The sequence below is a fragment of the Bubalus kerabau genome, chromosome 3 (assembly GCF_029407905.1).
Source record: "Bubalus kerabau isolate K-KA32 ecotype Philippines breed swamp buffalo chromosome 3, PCC_UOA_SB_1v2, whole genome shotgun sequence".
Lineage (NCBI taxonomy): Eukaryota > Metazoa > Chordata > Mammalia > Artiodactyla > Bovidae > Bubalus > Bubalus kerabau.
Window position 1 is genome coordinate 58,525,800 of NC_073626.1, and position 19,545 is coordinate 58,545,344.

General features: G+C 47.2%; 1 protein-coding gene across 2 annotated transcripts in view; it reads right to left on the minus strand.

The window, feature by feature from the left end:
* MYO7B (myosin VIIB) overlaps positions 1-19,545 on the minus strand; it is an 87,993-nt gene that overhangs the window by 61,344 nt on the left and 7,104 nt on the right. For both annotated transcript variants that reach the window (XM_055571892.1, XM_055571891.1), the window contains exons 3-9: positions 18,617-18,769; positions 17,049-17,233; positions 8,898-9,019; positions 7,774-7,916; positions 5,515-5,628; positions 3,900-4,053; positions 1,380-1,456 (exon numbers count right to left, since the gene is read on the minus strand). In XM_055571892.1, the coding sequence (XP_055427867.1) occupies positions 1,380-1,456; positions 3,900-4,053; positions 5,515-5,628; positions 7,774-7,916; positions 8,898-9,019; positions 17,049-17,233; positions 18,617-18,769 (948 nt within the window). The remainder of the gene's footprint in view (positions 1-1,379; positions 1,457-3,899; positions 4,054-5,514; positions 5,629-7,773; positions 7,917-8,897; positions 9,020-17,048; positions 17,234-18,616; positions 18,770-19,545) is intronic.

Consider the following 19,545-nt stretch of genomic DNA (forward strand, 5'->3'; position numbering starts at 1 on the left):
CTCTCTCATAACCAAACATTCCATGCCCAAAGTCCGAGGATGGGAGATGCCTGTGACTAGGACCAGAGTCAGGATGCTGGCAGGACTGGTCCAGCGTCAGTCTGAGCACGGGGATATCAGTGTCAGGGAAGGATGCGCCAGTTGGGTGGGCCCTGAGCGTGCTGGCTGCTTGGTTGACCAGTCTTACGCTGGTCTCCTGGTACTGGGCCCACCATCGGGTGGACCCTGGAAAACAATGGCCATGGAGGGCTCTGAGGCCTGGCCACTGACATCTGAATACACCTCAACTGAAGGCACTCCTGCCTGGAATCTGGAGGCCCAAGTTAACAAGAGGAGTCTGGATGAAGTGCCTCCTACATGCAGAGAAGACATGGCTGGAAAACCCCCAAGGTTTCTAAGAACCCTGCAACCACATGAAAAACATTAGCAGCAAAATGTGCCTACCTAATGTGATTGCCTTTTTCCCCCCTTTGAGTCTATTAATTTCCTACTGAACCTGTTAGTGGGGTGTGATTACAAAGCCCCATCACTTGTCCTCCAAGTCAAGGCTCTATTTGATCTCTTTAATAATGTGCAGGGGAAACTTCCCTGGTGGTCCAGCGGTTAAGACTCCGTGCTTGCAATGCAAGGGACACAGGTTCTATCCCTCATTGGAGAATTAAGATCCCACATGCTGTGTGAAAGTGAAAGTGTCAGTCGCTCAGTCATCTAACTCTTTGCAACTCCATGGACTATAACCCACCAGGCTCTTGTGCCCATGGAATTCTCTAGGCGAGAATACTGGAGTATGTTGCCATTTACATCTCCAGGGGATCTTCCTGACCCAGGGATTGAACCTGAGTTTCCTGCATTGCAAGTTATATAGAAAGTACAAGTATCAGCAGTCACAGCCTAAATGCCTACAGGGCCAGCAGGTGTGGCAAAGCCAAAAAATAACAACAGCAGAAATAACACGCAGGGGGAATGGTCTGAGTACATTCCGTCAACCCAGAAGAGCACAACTCATGGAGAAGCCCTGGGGACCAGGATATGGGGCGAGGATGTCTTGCTGTAAAGGCATCAGATTGGTTGAGTGGGGACAACCTGGGGAATGGGTGAGGTAGAAAGTTGAGCAAAGGCCCTGGAAGAGCACGAAGGTCAGGGAAAGGGCAAGAAACACACGTTCAAGCCAAACTGATCATGTCCGAGACTTTGTTAATGATTAGCTCCACAGGCCTGATTCCCACGCCTAGGGCCTGCAGTGCTCCACAGGGGAGTTGGAGGGGAGAGGGTGAGCGAGAGCCTGGGAGGCAGGAACTGGAGACTGGCAAGGGCTGCCAGCCCAGGCCCTGGGGCTGCTCACAAAAAAAGGAGGCTGGCGGACAAAAGAGCAGAGTTACCTCCAGTAACTTCATCACAGTGGGAAAGGCAGGGGTCTCCATCACGTCAGAGGAGTCCAGGTTCTCAAAGACTGCAGCTGCAGAGAGAAGCAATGACCCGAGAGGCAAAGTGGCCTGAAGGGACGGGACAGGGGCCCCGGGGAGGCTGTTCCAGATGCATGGCTCAGAGACAGCCATCCCTGGGTGCCGGGCACTGCCTCTCCCAGGCCCCCTCTGAGAGCCGTGGCCTCTTTGGGGACTATCAACACTTTGCTTCTAACCACTGTTCCCAGGGTATGTCCCCTGCTGCCCAGATTGAGATTCTGACTCAAAGGGGCGTCTGACGCTATTGGAGGGAAAAGTCTGGTGCCAGTGGGGCAGGTGAGGTCTATCAAGGGAGAGGAAGACCCGTTGGTCCCCTTCCATCCACTTTGTTGTCCTTAGAAACCCAGGTGTGCTCATGCATTCAGCAAAGGAGGAAGCAGGGCCCAGGTCTGCTGCAAGTCTCCTGACCCACCTTCTGGTTCAATCCCTCCCCTTTGAGTCCCTCCCTTTGGGGCCGCTGAGCTGCAGGGACGGAAGAAAGCTGTTTCTGTCATTTTTTTTCTTCTTTAGACTCAAAAATCGTAAACCAACGTGTATGGATAAGAAATGCATAAAACCCAAAGGTATGTTATAAAGGATAATTATTATGTCAATATTGTGAATCAACCACTAAAGCCAAACCCAGAGCTTCATGAACAGCTGGGGCCTCCCACGACCTTTCCTGCTCAGACCAGTTCCTCCACTGAAGGCAGTATTCTCCTGACCACCACGGAAACCACTTCCCTGGTTTTTCCTTATCTTTTTACTACCTATATGTTAATCCCTGTTGCTGTTCAGTCGCTCAGTCTGACTCTTTGTGACCCCACGGACTACAGCATGCCAGGCCTCCCTGTCCCTCACTGATTTAACCACTAAGCTGCATTTAATCTTACCCGTTTACTTATGTGTCATCTAACTACCTACATTCCTTTGTAGCATCTAATTTTTAAAAAAAAATGTTTATTTATCTATTTTTTGCTGTGCCGGGTCTTGGTTGCTGCATCGGCTTTTTCTCTAGTTGCAGAGAGTGGAGGCTACTCTCTAGTTGCAGCGTGTGGGCTTCTCTTGCTGCGGTTCCTGGGCTTTAGGGCACAGGCCCTATAGTTATAGCTTAGTTGCCCCGCAGCATGTGGGATCTTCCTAGATCAGGGATCGAACCTGAGTCTCCTGCTTTGGCAGGCAGATTCTTTACCACTGAGCCACCAGCGAAGCCCTGTAGCATTTAATTTTATCTTTGTTTAAATTTTGTGTGTGAGCTCTCTGCATTCTTTTGCCTGGTTTCATTTCCCCAACATCACATTTGGTAGTATGTCCACGTCCTGACGCCCCCTGCTTGTCAGCACCCACTTTTTACCAGCAGAAGTGCCCGGTTTGGTTGATAGATTACATGGTCACCCAGCTACAGCTTGCTGGAGTAGATTTCCTTATATGATCTGAGATAGTGGTTCATGTTTTCTACATGAATACCCAATCGCTCTGGAACAATTTATTGAAAAGTCTGTCTTTTCCCCACTGCTGTGTGAGTTGGTGTCTTTCATTAGCTCTAGAGCCAGCCATAATCTCTTCAAGTGTTGTTTAAGTCCCAAACCTCTCTTTTCCTTTACATTTTCTAATACATTTTCTAATTAAATGTATTCTACATCTTCTCACTCTATCTTTGAGGTCTCCTACTCTTTTATATTTTCCATCTTTTAAAAAATAATTACTTATTTATCATTTGGCTGTGTTGGGTCTTTGTTGTGGGATGTGAACTCTTAGTTGCCATGTGAGATCTAGTTGTCTGACCCAAGATCGAACCTGGAAACCCTGGATTGGTAATATGGAGTCTTAGCCACTGAGCCACTAGGCAAGTTCCTATTTTCCATCTTTTTTGCCTTTCCATGCTGCACACACAGTTTCTCTCTCCCTTTAGAACTCTAATTAAATGTATACTTTATCTTCTCACTGTATCTTCTAAGTCTCCTATTTTCTCTTTTATACTTTCCATCTTTTTTGTCTTTCTGTACTGTACACACAGTTTTTTTCTGACTTTTTCTCCTTTTTCACATTATAACACTGCTGGTTAAACTCATCCATAGAGTTCATTTTGGTTTTAACATTTTTAACTTTAGAATTTTGATGTGGTTCACTTTAAAGTCTGTAATGTCACTTTTTTATACTTTCCAGCTTGCAAGTTCATGCATGGCTTTGCTTACTCCAAGTTGTTTACTCTTTGGGTTTCCAGCCAAAAGTTAGGGATGATTGATCAATGCCTTCACCTTTGGAGGGCCCTAAGCTTTGGCATCTTCCCCCTAATTCCACAACACCTCCAAAATTACAGCTAAAATTCCTAATGCACTTTTCCAGCACGTTGTGACTTTGATGGGCCCTTTGGATGAGAACCCACAGGGATTTCTTCTTCCTCTCGTCCCCATTCTTCCTCCCCAGGGGGTGTACTTTGGGCGGAAGCAGCATTACCCATGAACTCCACATTCCCCAGGTGGAGAATAGTGGCCAGCAGCTTGCTGAGGTCCCAGTTCTCGGAGTCAGAGAACATGAGTATCTTCATGGCCGAGCGGACATGGGCATAGTCCTTGGCATCATTGCGCCCCTCACAGGAAGTACAGTTCCCCTGAAAGATTGAACACATCAGTTTTGGGGGGCCTTCTCCATTGTAAGGCCAGCAAGGCAGGGATGTATCAGGGACTCAGCCAAAGGCCCCTGGTAAGTGATACTTCATTGGCTCTGGGTGGGTCCCATGGGACCACCTGGAGGACCAAGCTCATAAAATACACAAAGGTATTTCCAAAGGCAGAATTATGGTGATATAGACCCAGAATTCTATGGTAGCTTGATAGCTGTGTGGCCATAGCTAAGTCATTCAGTTTCTCTGAGCCTCTGTTTGTCAACCATCCATGGTAATGCCTGCCTCAGTCTCTTGGGGGAATACCATGGGTTAATTCCTTTAACAAACACCTTCTAAGGCTCACTGTGTGTCAGACCCTGGGGTCCTTACTGGGAATTCATTAATGAGAGAGCGGGTCCTGCTCTGCATGCTGTTGCATCCAGGAGAGGAGACAGAAAGATTATGTCATAGGCTTCTACAGATGCTGAGACAAAAGGGGGGTTGGCCAGCCCTCCTGGGAACTGGGGAAAGGCTTCCTGGAGGAGGCACCTGAGCTGGTTCCACAGGTTGAGCTTTATAGCAGCACAGGGAGAGAGGGTTTTGGCAGATAACAGCTTGAGTTAGGCTGTGAGATGGGAGGCAGGAAGGTTGCAAAGAGGCTGAGGTCATGTGGAGGAGGAGAGGTTGGCAGAAGGTGGGATCTGGAGGGACTTGGAAACCTTGCCAAGGAGCCACAAGGAACTTCCAAAGAGCTGTGACCAGGAATATGGTCTGCCAGGCGCCCTGTATGGGAGATTTGCGGGGTGGATGATAGATTGGGGCTGAAGTCTGGGGAGAGGGGGCACCCAGTAGGAAAGTAGCAACATGGTCTAGGCAAGAGATGATGAAGTCCTCAGGCAGAGACAGGGGAGACAGGGGCAAGGCAGGAGAGAGCGTCAAGAGGTGGATCTCATTCATTCTCTTGTCAACAATGCAAGCCCAACTTGTGAGACTGCTTGTGTGGCAATGTTCCAGGCATGGGGACACAACTGAGCAAGGCCCCTGCTGTCCTGGAGTTCAAGTTCTAGGGGCACCCAGGAGGATAGTGACTGGGATGAAATGAGGCAGGGGCTATGGGGTGGCCAGGAGCCTTCTGTCCATGAGGACCAAAGGAAGGTGAGGCTTGTGGAGCAGGACTGTAGGCTCTGCAGAAAACAAGGAAGCACACGGACAAGGGTAGGGCTCTGATGGTCAAGAGTAATCCTCTGATGGTTGTAAAGTGGAGGTCAAACACAGAAGGGTGGCGTGGAGAAGGGGAAAGGGAACCCCCAGTCCCCGCCCAGGGGCCTCCCCAGAGTCTGGGCTTTTATGAGGCTGTAAACCAACGCTGAGCAAAAACTGGCCCTTCTTACTTCTTCCTCATTGTAAGAGGCAGGGCAGGGAGAGGTGGGAAGGGGAGGAGGGTCGGGGAGGGGGCAGGCGCCTCACCATGGTGAGGTAGTGGTACTCCGAGGGCGTCCCCAGGCACAGCAGCTTCTTCTCCTCCGTGCTCATCCCCATGAGCATGCAGTAGAAGATGTGGTAGTTCCGCTCCTCCGGGGCCTGGCAGGGAGGGAGTTCAGGAGCTTGTCAGCAGCTTCCCTGAGGTTCTGGGTCCTCAGGACTGTCTCCTGGCCCCAGCCCTGTCCCAGTTTCTTGCTCCCCAGCCAGTAGGGCTCTGGCATTGACCCAAGGGATGAGCACGCCCAGTTGCTGTCCTCACCCAAGGCCAGTTCATCCTGACAGCTCCGTGCAGAAAGTCACTCCCCGGCACTTCCCTGCAGCCCGACTGCCCCCGCAGTCCAGAGTCACAGGCAAAGCAAGGTGTCAGGATTCAGATCCAGGCTCTCTGACTCAGAATTCCCAACTCTACAGTCTAGGGAAAGCCTTTCCTGGTGGCTCAGTGGCAAAGAATCTATCTGCTAATGCAAGAGATGTGGGAGACACAGATTTGATCCTCCAGGAAGATCCCCCAGAGAAGAAAATGGCAACCCACTCAGTATTCTTGCCGGGGAAATCCCATGAACAGAGGAGCCTCGTGGGGTCGACTTAGCAACTGAGCAACAATAAAAACAACAAAGCTTTCCTATCACCTCATGACCCCCAGGGACCTGACTTCCACAGGTTTACCTAGCTGGGTCTTCTGCATTTTTAAACATTATTTATGAGCACATCTCTGTTGTGAAATTCAGGCAATTCAAAATATAGAGTGTTAAAGAGGGAGTTTCTCTCCCCCCCGCCTTCCCACTCCTCAGACGACCTCCTCTTCTTCCTCAGAACCATTGGACGTCCTTTCTACACATCACTAGAACATTTACTGAGAGCGAATGCACGCATGGCTCCATTGGTCGTGTCCACCTCTGTGATCCCACTTACACACCAAAAAAATTTTTTTGACGTGGACCGTTTTAAAAGTATTGAATTTGTTACAATATCGCTTCTGTTATACGTTTTCTGGCCCCGAGGCATGTGAGATCTAAGCTCTCTAACCAGGGATCAAACCTGCATGCCCTGTATTGGAAGATGAAGTCCCAACCTTTGGACCACCAGGGAAGTCCCTCCCCCACCCCCATCCCCACAAAATTTTTCATCTTATCATGGACAGGACTTGTCTCTGATCTGCTTTAGAAGTCTCCTGTTCATTCTGGGATGCCCCTATGAGGACCAAGTTCCATGAATTCACCAACCACTATGTGAAGAACTATAAGCTTCTGGAAAGGGCAAACTTTGGAGTCAGAGAGATTCTACCTTCTACTAGTTCTGGGACCTAGATAAGTTACCCTGGACTCGGTTTCCTCATCTATACAATGGGGACAAAGAGACCTGTCTCCGTGGTTGTTGTGAAGATCTAATGAGATAACACAGGGGAAACCCCTGGCATCAGGCAGGGGTCACTAAAGGTGAGCTTCCTTCTTCAGCTTGCCACAGTGTCCAGGTGTCTGTCTGTCCTCATACACATCTCCAGCCCCTTCAGTGGCATGGCCCCGTTCTGAAACTTCATGAGCATGCACACACGTGTTACGGGTTATACCATTACGCGAGAGGAGTATCCTACCCCCAACAAGGCTGTGTTAACTCTGCTGATGTGGCTGTCATGCTTTGGGGTCTTTGTCAGCTAGGACTGTCTACTTGATCTGTGGGGCACAGTGCAAAATGAAAACATGGAGAGTCTCTCTAAAAAGTTATTAAGAATTTCAAAATGGCGACAACAGAGCATTAAACCAAATGTGGGCCCTTGTGAGCACGAGGCCCGTGTGACGACACAACCATGCGCCACCTCGTTTCCTGGCCGGGGGTCTTTTGCACAGTGTCATCTAGGTCCTTCTGACGGGGCCCCCAATACATCTGAAGATACACCCACCCCCAGTTGAGGACTTACCTGGCCTCAGAATTAATTCTAATAGAGGTGAGGAGTAGTAAGCACCAAATATTGAAGGCAATTGTATAGATGGAAAATTCAAAACAGAAAATCCTATCATTTCCTTGAATATTGGGGAAGAACCATCATTACCCAATTCTAGGGTCCCCGGCCCATCTCAGGCCAGGGTTCAATGGCAGTGAGACAAGGCCTGTGGGGGTCCCGGGAGGAGGGAGAGAGGTATGAGAGTGATAGAAAGGAACTCTCTTGGAAGCTTCCCCATTCCCTGGACTCCCATCCTGGGACAAGGGGAGGTTCCCCAGGACCAGGGTAGTAGGCAGAGGCCTTACCTGCCGGCAGACGCGGGATTTCTCCAGGAGAAACTGCTCGATGCGCGCCCCCTTGATCACCCCACTGGAGTTGAAGTAGATGTCAATGTACTTCCCGAAGCGGCTTGAGTTGTCGTTTCGGATTGTCTTGGCATTTCCAAAGGCTAAGGGCCAGAGGATGATGCCCACGATGGGAGCAGAGAATAAAAATTTTACTTTTAGTGAGATATTCTGGGAAGGTTCCTCAGAGGAGGTAGCTAAACCCAGAACTGAAGGATAGGTAGGCTCACACCAGACAGTGGTGGCGGCCAAGGGTTTGCTAAGAGGAAGTCAAAGGGCAGCTAAAGGTTGGGAGGTCAGAAAGCATGAAGTGTGCTTTCAGGAAGGGAAATTCGGCTGGACCATAGGATACAGGAGAAAAGCAGAGGAAGATGGATGGAACCATTCCCAGGTGGGGCCAAGTAGCAAAGAACCTTGAACGTGAAGCTAAGAAGTTTGGAATTAGTCCCGGGGCAATGAGGGAAGCAGACCTCCTCAGGGAGTTTGGGTGCATTTGAGAAAGATTGCTCAGGCTGCGGGGTAGAGACTAGGCTACAGAGGGCAGGCTTGCAAGGAGAGTGACAAGGGCTGGCACAAGCCAGGGCGTGGAGGTTAGACCAGATGGCATTTGGGTTGCAGTATGATCTGAAGTGCATTGCATAGAGCTGTTTGATGATGTGACTGCATAAAGAAAGATCTTTTTGTGCACACATCCTCACGTACGGGTAAATGAAAAAAAACAGAGGGTCTGGCTACTTTTATTAGCATAATACATTTGGGATCCTTCTGTGTATCAATAATACATTCCCAGAATCTCCCAAATTGATTTTATCTTGGATTCCTTTTTAAAGGAATGCTTAAGATCCCGTGTGTGGAAAACACACCTGTGAAAGCTAATAAGGTCGTCAGTCTTTCTTTTCTGTGCTTCCTGGCAGCCGCCACACTACCATCCACCCCATCCTTGTCTTTTGTGTCCTGGGGAATCCTGAGAAGTTGCTCAAAGTTTACGGCTTACCCTATCCTTCTTCCCCAAGAGCACCGCCTGGCAGGAAGGTACCAGCCTGCAGAGCCTGGGAAGGAGGCTGGTCTGGTGGGTGACTGCTTACCTTCCAGGATGGGGTTGGCCTCCAGGACCTGCTGCTCAATCCATGAGTGCTGGCCGCTGATGGTGGCCAGGAATTGCAGGATGAGCTTGGTGGTCTCTGTTTTCCCTGCCCCAGACTCGCCACTGCAAAGAGGCGTACAGGTATGTCAGTCAATGAAACAACTATTTTTCAACATCTCTTGACTCTCCTGCAAACCCACCACAGGTCCACTTTCTGGGCCAGTCTGAACAAAGATGCTCTCTCCCTGTGCAGAAATCGCACTGCATTCGCCCTGACATCCCCTGCTAACTTTGTGCTAGTTATTGGTGTGTTCATCTTTTCTTCTCTGCTCAGCTGCACAGTCCTGCTGATATCTGCTTCATCCCAGGGTCACTGGCTCAATGTTTAGTCACCGTAGATGAATGAATGGGACTGGGCGATGCCATGCCCTGATGTAACATTGTCTCCATGAGCAGCAAGGTCATGATGGACAGAAGGGAAATGGCGTCAGTCCTTTGGGAAAGCAATCTGGCATAGTTGCAAGCCCCTTCAGAATTATCCTGCCTTTAGTCTAAAGAGTTACCTTTTTGTTGACAAATTTAGTTTACCTTAAACCTAGGCATAATGTATTATATAATGTTGATGACTTAAGACATGTCTTAATTAGATTAGCAAACAATTATATTTAAATTATATTTATATTTAAATAAACATTATATTTAATATTGAATTTTTTTTTTAGTTCACATGAGTTTGAATTTAAATAAAGCTCATTAATTTCATATTATCTAAAAACAAAGCTGGTGTATCGACAGCAGCACTGCCGGATGTTGAGGGTTTCAGGTAAAAGATGGAATTTGCCCCAGGTTTTTGTTGAAGGGGACCTGGGGGGTCCCCTGCTTGGAGTTTCCTGGAATAGGTTTTCCTTCAATGTTAAATTTAGACTTACAATCTTTGGCCCAATGTATTTCTCTACAGCAGCGAGGGCAGATTTTTGGAGGTTTTTTTTTTATTTTTATGTTTTCCTTTTTGTTTTTTTTTTTTTAGCTTTCTTAGGGCAGTCCCTTTTTAAATAGTTCTTATTTCCACATGTAAAGCATCCTTTAAAAAAATAATTATATTTTTAATAGAATAATCTATTATTATAATCTAAAATAATTTCTTAGGATTGGGATAACTTAAATTTCTAGAGTTGTACTAAAGTAAATAATAAAAGTTTATTAAATACCTAGGTCATTTCCAAATAAAATAAGATTTTAAAACATTAATTACTAAACGTTAACTTCCTCTTACAAAAAGCTTTTCTTACAGAAAAACTAAAGAGATTTTAAACCATTAATAAATACATTATATAATGTATAATATATTGATATATGTAAATATAAATATATATATTTATATATAATAAATATATATTATACTATGATATAGTAAATATATTCACCAATCTATAAAATGCTAATATACAAGACACTTAATATTTGCTAAGGAAAAGTAAGATATATGCTTTTAATAAAAAGATATAAGATATGGCAAGCTCAGATATACATTTCACATTTTTCCTGGGGGCCACTGGTCATTTAACAAACAATACAATTATTAAAATAACTTGGAAGAATGATGAACCTATTTGGACAGAGCAATGGCCCCTCACAAAAGAGAAATTACGGGCGGAGAAGGCACTGGCACCCCACTCCAGTACTCTTGCCTGGAAAATCCCATGGACGGAGGAGCCTGGTAGGCTGCAGTCTATGGGGTCGCTAAGAGTCGGACATGACTGAGTGACTTCACTTTCACTTTCACTTAGTCTAAAGCAAGAATCTTAAAATCAGAAAAAGCTTTCTCCACAAATGCTTCCTGCTCTTTAAAGCATTATTTTTTTGTCATTGCAACTGTGGAACATTGGAAGTAACATAAATGTGGGAAATTATGGTCCATCTAGTCAGAGAATATTGTGCAGCCTCTTAATCCAGGTCTGCACAGAGCAGTAACATGAGCAATGCTTACTAGTTAAGTGAAGTGACAAATGTAGGCACTGTTAAGTAAAATTTATCCAAGAGAGCTGCAGATGGAGATTGCAGCCATGAAATTAAAAGATGCTTACTCCTTGGAAGGAAAGTTATGACCAACCTAGACAGCATATTCAAAAGCAGAGACATTACTTTGCCAACAAAGGTCCATCTAGTCAAGGCTATGGTTTTTCCAGTGGTCATGTATGGATGTGAGAGTTGGACTCTAAAGAAGGCTGAGCACCGAAGAATTGATGCTTTTGAACTGTGGTGTTGGAGAAGGCTCTTGAGAGTCCCTTGGACTGCAAGGAGATCCAACCAGTCCATTCTAAAGGAGATCAGTCCTGGGTGTTCACTGGAAGGTCTGATGTTGAAGCTGAAACTCCAATACTTTGGCCACCTAGTGTGAAGAGCTGACTCATTTGAAAAGACCCTGATGCTGGTAAAGACTGAGGGCAGGAGGAGAAGGGGATGACAGAGGATGAGATGGTTGGAAGGCATCACCGACTTGATGGACATGGGTTTGGGTGGACTCCGGGAGTTGGTGATGGACAGGGAGGCCTGACGTGCTGCGGTTCATGGGGTCGCAAAGAGTCGGACACGACTGAGTGACTGAACTGAACTGCACTGATCCAAGAGAGTGGAGGAAGACTTTTCTTCCAGAAACATCTAGCAATTTTTTTTCTGAAAATATTTATTTTTCTGAAAATTTTGGAAATTCTCGTGGTGAATATATATTAAATTAATAATAGTGAAATATGAAAAACAGTTTTAAACATTACTTATGGCCGTGGACTAGCCAAGATGGTGATGTATAAAGACCTAGAGCCCACCTCCTCCCATGGGCACAGCAAAGTTTCAGCTATTTTCAGAGAAATTATTGATGGCAAAAACTGGAACACTAACAGAAAAGAAATTTGTAAATAATACATAAAGAAAGAACCATAGCACAGGGAACTCTACTCAGTATTCTATGATAACCTATATGAGAGAAGAATCTGAAAAAGAATGGAGATATATATATATGAATTACTTTGCTGTATACCTGAAACTAACACAACATTGTAAGTCAACCATACTCCAAGAAAGTTAAAAAACCAAAAACAACAACAACAAAAAAGCAAACAAAAGATGTTCACTTCATTGTCTCAGGACTAAATGTTAAACGGCATTATGTTTAAAGGATAAAATATATTTAATTCACAGCTAAAATATATCAAGTTAAACAAATAAAAACAACAGCAAAAAAGTAGGACCCGCGAGGAGACAGTCGGAGGAGGGGCAGAGATGCAGTATAGTCGAGACACATACCCCCGGTAGATGACCCACAGATGCAAGAAGAACAACCACACAGGTTCTCCCCAAGGAGTGAGGAAGCCTTGAGGGTCAGTGGGGCCTACTTTCAGGACAACCAGAGGGCTGTGGGAAATGGAGAGTCCACTTGTAAATGGTGCACATAAAATCTCACGTGCTCCAGGACCCAGGGCAGAAGCAGGGATTTGAAAGGAGCCTGGGTCAGACCTGCCTGCTGATCCTAGTGAGTCTCCTGGAGACAGGAGGCAACTGCAGCTCGCCCTGGGACACAGACACTGGGGCAGCCTTTTTGTGGAGCTTGTTGACCACATGGCCCCTGGTGCTCACGAGTGCCAGGGTGGAATCCCCCCTCTAGCTAGTTCAGCCTGGATTCAGCCCTGCCCACCAGCCTGTTGGTACCAGTACTGGGACACCACATGCCAAGCAATGAGCAGGGCCAGGGCACAGCTCCACCCATAGCAGGCCTGCTGCCTTAAGGCCCCCAGAGCACACTGTTGGACGGGACCTGGCTCTGTCCACTAGAGGACCCAGAACACAGCCTCACCCACCAGTGGGCTGGCACTACCCTCAGAAGCCCCTGGACTCCAGTGCCCACCCACAGTCAGGCCAACACCAACCTTGAAAACCCCTGGACCTTGCCTACCAGCAGGTTGACACCAGCGCTGAGACAGCTTGGAAGCCCAGTTCTGCCCACTGTGAGCCGGCACTTGCTCCAGGACACCCCAAGGCACAGCCCTACTCGTCAACAGGCCAAAGCTAGATTTGGGACATGCCAGACCCTGCAGCGAGCCATGTCAGGAGCCGGCCCCGCCCATCTGTGGCCAACACTGGGTCTGGGATTCCCGGGCCTGCCACCACCCATTCCAGAACGCTGCCCTGCTCACCACTAGTCCCAGGACCCCTCAGGGTCCTGCAGCCTGCAGCCTTGTGACAAGGCCTCACCAGCTGTCAGTAGTCTTCATATGAGGCGGGGCCTGGCAACAAACTGGACCAGGGGCCAGTCACACCTACTAGACCACCTTCAGTAGTCAGCCCACCACAGTGGATGACCCAAGCTGCTCACATAGAGGGTACCGCCAGAGCATGGAGCTCTGGTGATCAGAGGGGACTGTGCTGTCTCCTATAAAAGGCCTCTTCTCCAAAGTCAGGAATTGTAACCAACCTAACAGATACACAGAAATAAAAACAACAAATTAGGCAAAAGGAGGCAGCAGAGGAATGTGTTCCAAACAGAAAAACAAGAAAAAATTCCAGAGGAGCTAAGTAAAGTGGGGACAAATAATCTGCCTGAGACCAAGCTCAAGGTAATGATTATAAAGATACTCAAAGAACTCAGAAAAATGCATGAACACAGTAAGAAGTTTAACAGAGAGTTAGAGCATATAAAGAAGAACCAAACAGATCTGAGGAATACAATAACCAAATTGAAAAATACAAGAGAAGGAAACAGCAGGAGATCAGATGATATATAGAAATGCATGAGCAAGCTGAAATTGCAGTGAAATTCACTGATGCGCAACAGAAAAAAAGAATGAAAAGAAAGGAGGACAGGTTAAGAGACTTCTGGAACAACATCAAGAATACTAACGTTCACTTTATAGGGGTCCCAGAAGAAGAAAAGGGAGAGAAAGGGGGCAGAGGACATATTCGAAGGCATAATAGCTAAAACTTTCCCCAATCTGGGAAAGGAAACAGACATCCAAGTACAGGAGCACAGAGTCCCAGTCAAGATCAACCAATGAGGACCCAACCAAGACAAATTGTAGTTAAAGCAGCAAAAATTAAAGACAAAGAGAAAATATTAAAAGCAGTAAGAGAAAAACGGTAAGTGACATACAAGGGAACTCCCAAAAGGCTATCAGCTGACTTTTCAGCAGAGAGTCTGCAGGCCAGAAGGGAGTTGCACAATGTATTTAAAGTTGTGAAAGGGAAAACATACAACACAAAATACTCTACCTAGCATTCACCATGCAAAGCACAACATGATAAATGTAATTAGCACTGCTGTACGTCACACGTGAAAGTTGTTAAGAGAGTAAATCCTGAATTCTTATCACAAGAAAAGACATTTTTTTTTCCTGTTTCTTTAATTTTGTATCTGTAAGAGATGATGGATGCTCACTAAACTTCTTGTGATAGTCATTCCATGATGTATGTCAATTCATTATGCTATACACCTTAAACTTCACTTATAATTAACTGTATGTCAAAATTTAACTTATAATTAACTGTATGTCAATTATATCTCAATAAAACTGGAAGAAAAAAAGCATTAATATATGCCATAAAATAGTAATCAGAAAAAATAGCCAAAACACACATTGTGCTCACAGAGTTTGGGGAAAAAACAAATAATCAAAAAATAGCCAAAACACTACTACAAAATATAACAAGGAAAAAAAGCATTCATAAAAAAAATAGGGCATTACATAATAAAGGAAACCATTCCCAGAATATCAATATCACAAATTTATATGCACCTAATAACACAGCCTCCAAATACACAAAGCCAACTTTGTGGAAACTAAAAGGAGGTTTTAAAACATTTTTTATCAGAAATCTAAAGCATGTAAAAAGCACTAATAAACTTAAACTAATAATTATTTATAGACTCTTGAACTAACAGAGAACATATAAATGTCTTGAAACTCACATAAAATAGTCACAGATTTGACCAAGTAATAGGGCTGTAAAAGAAGTCAATGTATTTCAGAGTCAATAACATATAGAACATATTAATCATAATGTGATTAAATTAGAAATTGAGTTAAAAGGTGGAAGTATTTTTATATTTAGAAATTACAGGCGCTCTTCTAAAATATAATGAATTAAAGAGGAAACCAAAATAAAACTACATGCTTTAAACCTTAACAATAAAATAATTAATCAGTATAAAGATAAAAATTGCTTAGAGTGTTTAAATTGAAAACTATACTTATGTCTGGCATATAGCATACACTCAGGGTTGCAGTAATTGACACTATTATTATTATAAAGGGAGAAATGTTGCTTTTATGAACTTTTTTAAATTATAGAAAGCGTCAAACGTTACAAATGAAGGCAGAATGCTGCAGTATGCTGCTAATAAAAGTATGGCCTATATGCCAGCAGCACCTGCTGCCTAGTTGGAAATGCAAACTTCAAGGCTCCCTTGCTCTACTCAGCCGAATCTGCATTTTCACAAGATCCCCAGGGGGCTCCTGCACTTTACAGCTTTCTTAATGAACTCCTAGCGTCCCATTCCCAGCTGCAACTCCTGACCAATTTTGATCCCATTCTGTACAGTTTTTCCCCCCACATTGTGCAGGATGCTAGTTCCTCGAGCAGAAATTACACCCGCAGCCCCTGCACGGAGAGCACAAATTCTAAACCCCAGGACTGCCAGGGACATCCCTCTTGTACCACACTGAAGCAAACTCCGGACAAACAAGCTTTCATCTGAAAGTATTAAGTTTTTAAAAAGTTTTGATCCAAACGTTCCTCTTCTCTGAAGGTGTGTGTGACGTAAGCAGTGACACTTCATATGATGCCCCTGCATGGGAGGTGGCTCTGAGGGCGGAGGACTCAGGGCCTCGCCCACGTCCCAGTGCCCTGGGCTCTTCTGCAGGCACTGCTGTCCAGGGGGTGACGCTTCCTGGCCAGGCCACCTCTCCGTCTTCTCTTCTAGAGCTCTGGGTTTGCCGCTCCTGCTTGACAGCTGTGTGTCACTAGGAAAGAATATCCACCTCTCTGGTAGGAGGTCTCCCCAACAGTAAACCGGGAATAGGAGTACCTACTTGAGAGAGTTGCTGAGAACATGAAACAGGATAACCTACACTGTAGGACCTCATTCTAATGGCCAATGGCCATTCTAATGCTCCAATGGCCCCTCCTCGGAGAGGCCAACCCAATCTGCCCTTCCACCTAGGGTAGTGACCCCATCGCTCTCTTTCCTCTTTCCCTGCAGTGTTTTTCTTCAAAGTTCTTATTATCTGCCAAAACAATTTATCTGTTTATTGCCTGTCTCCCTTTCTAGAATGTAAGCTCCACAAGGCAGGGATTCTAGTCCTTTTCCTTGGCTGCTGTCTAGCCATCCTAGGACAGAGACGGACACACAACTGGAGCACAGCAGAATCTTGAATGAATAAATGAATGAATGAAGAGATGACTTTACTAGAGCCCCAAGCAAGGGGCCGTGGAGCCAAATTCCCTCTCCCCCTTCCTTTCCTGCTCAGCCTCCCTTCCATGAGTGCTGGGAGGGCAGGAGGCAGAGAAGCCAGACCAGGCAGTGAGTCTCTCTCTGAGTCAGGATCAGTGTCTGGACTGGAGAGAGACACATCCCTTCTGGGTCCAGCAGCCTGAGAGCCATCCTCTCTGAGATCTGCCTAAAGTTGTTCCATTTTTGTTTTTTATTTTTGGTAGCAGCATGTGAGATCTTAGTTCCCCAATCAGCAGTTGGATCTGAGCCCCCTGCATTAGAAGCAGGGGGTCTTAACCACTGGACCACCAGGGAAGTCCTCCTGAGGTTGTTTTTCAGGGATCTCACCTGTTTGATCCTTGCACCCCAAGTGCCTATCCTGGGTCCCATTTCTAAACCAACCCATCCCCATTCTTCCTTTCTTGTCTCAGGAAACATTCACAGAAGGCTGGGGCTGTTCAGGCCCTGATGATAGGAGAAGAGTAGGCTCTGAAGGAAGGACACTTCAGAGGGACCTTTCAGGATGGAGGAGCCGCAGGTGCCAGATGCAGGGGGAGCTCATTGATTGGGGGTCTCTAAGTCGCACGCTGGTCTGGAGAGGTTTTGGGAGAGGAGACGCTCCCTTCTTTACGAGATGCTCAGAAATGGTGGGTGGCCCACCCAGAACCTCACCTGATAATGCAACACTGGTCCCTCTTGTTCTTCTTCATGTTGAAGTAGCAGCTGTTGGCGATGGCAAAGATATGCGGCGGTAGCTCACCCACATGGTGCTTGTAGTACAGCTGGACCTGCTCCACGGTGTAGAGGGGCAGCACCTGGAACGGGTTCACTGCCACCAGGATGGAGCCTGTGTATGTCTGGGGAAGGGAGGAGGTGGTTAGTGGCCCCTAATCTGAGGATTGGTGCTGACTTTGGATGTCACTCTGCAAGGGCACCAGGCAGGGTTGACTCTGGCAGGGAGGCAGGGACTGATTCTGGGCTGAGAGATGACACTCTTGGCGGCTCAGATCCTTCCCCTGGAGCATCCTGGAAAGGATGCTCACCAAGAACAAGAGCTCCTGGGTGAGGATGCCTTCACAGGAACATTAAATGAGGTGGTTTATGTTTAGCACTAACACTAACATTGTGGTTAATGTTTTGCGCTCTGTCTGGTATTTAGAAGAGGCTCAATGAAACTAGACTGAATGTATGAAGCAAGTCTTCACCTGCCTCCCACAGGGGCCTCAGTGAGGCTGGGACACCATTGGAGCCCTCAGAGTCCTCTTGGACCTTAGTTCAGGGTCACTTGCCCACGTGGAGCCTCCACTGGGCCTGCCAGCCCCTCTGGGTTGGGATGGGGACAGTCACCTCAATAGTCGTGTACAGTGCCTTCGTTTTCATTTTAGGAAAGGAGAGGACTCAGGACTATGACAACCAGATAAAAGAATGCAAGTGTAAGCTCTTTGGTAAAGGATAAGCTGCAATTCAACTTAATTTATTGCTGTTATTAGTCCCAGGAGCCGAGGCACACTCAGCCAGTGTGAACTCTGAGTGCCTGGTCCCTGCCCTCCAAGGCCTCTCTCCTCCTCTCCCACCCTGACCTCTATTCAGAGGCCCCTACTCTGAGCATCCCAGGATCAGAGCTGGTCAGAGGTCAGTGAGCCGCCTCTCCCTGTGAGAGGCCCAGGCAGGTGGTGACACCCCTGGGTCACACCCACTCACGGCAAGGCTGGTGTCAGTATTGGAATACCACCTCACCTGGTAAGTCTGCGTTGGAGCAGGGATGCTAGCTTCGCATCCATCACAAGGCCTTGGGAGAAACACCCACATCTACCTACATGGCCCTCCTGGTCATCACTTCATAGAAGGGCAGGGTCTTCTGCTTGGTGACCCTGTCTCTGCCATGTAACCAGAAGGAAACCAGGCAGAAAACTACTCTCCCACAGCCTCTGATCCCCTCGGCCACCAGAGCAGGCCTCTTGCTCAGCCACGGATGCAGGGGAGAGGCAGAACTTCATCTGTATACTGCGTCCTGTGCGCTGTGCTGGCACGTGCGGGTCAGCTTTCTGCAACCTTGAAGCCTTTATGCACCTGCTTATTTCGGACTGGGGAGCAGGGATTGATGAGCATCCTCACACTGTAAGGGTGTGGGGCGCAGGGACTAAGCCAGGCGTGCCTGGGGCACGGTTTGCTTCCCCAGCCGGCGCAGCATGTGTGGCCCAAGCATGCCATGGGGGCACACATGGCCAAGGGAGACTCACGTAGATCTTGTGCTGCTGGTAGCGGATCAGGAGGTTGTGCACCATGCCTGCCTCATTCAGGTCCCCCAGGCGGATCATGTCATCCACGCCCTGAGCTGAATTGGGGTGCATGGAGCTGAGGGTGCCAAGGTCCTCTGCTTGGATCCAGTGTTCCTGCAACAAAGGGCACAGGCTCTCCTGAGAGGTGACCTCTGCCAGGGCTAAACTCTCCTCCATGTCCTCAGTGGACTGGCTGACCTGGTGGCCCGCACCTGGCCAGGGTTGGTCTGTGGTGACGGTCAAAGGATCGAGTCAAGCCGAGGCTGGAGTCGGCACGTGTCTAGGGCCAGGGGTCAGTGTGTACTGGGGCTAGGGGTGAAGTTCAGGCCAGGGTCAGAGGAGTGTGGAGCCGGGAGTTAGATATGGCTACAATTGGGATCGGGGCAGCTTGCAGCTGTGGTCTCACAGATGGCTGGGGTAAAAGTGTGCAAGTAAATGTTTTTTATATAAATGATGCTATGTCATTTTGCAAATAGGAGACATTATTGTTAATATTTGACTGGCTTCCATACTATAGGGTTCACAGATCACACTCTAGAATTTTCTCCTCGGAGGCCAAGTCTCTACATGCTTCACTTTGCAGACCCTCAGCAAAGAGGGCTGCCCAGGGAGAACTTCAGTGACCAGCTGCAGGCCCCAGTCTGTAAGTCCTTCCCCTCTGCCCCTTCCCTGCTCCTCCCCAGCCTGCCAGGTGACTGAGCTGGTTCCCCAACAGGTCACCCTGAGCTTCCTACTCTCTCATCTGGGCTGCTTTGCTTATGTGAGATGGGTCTCCTTCTCCTCCTCATGTGCTGGGGGGCCCCCCTCCAGGCATCTTTCTCATGCACCTTTCTCTTCCTCGCTTCTCCTGTCCTTCCTGCTCACCTTGCATTACTTTGAAAACAAGTTTC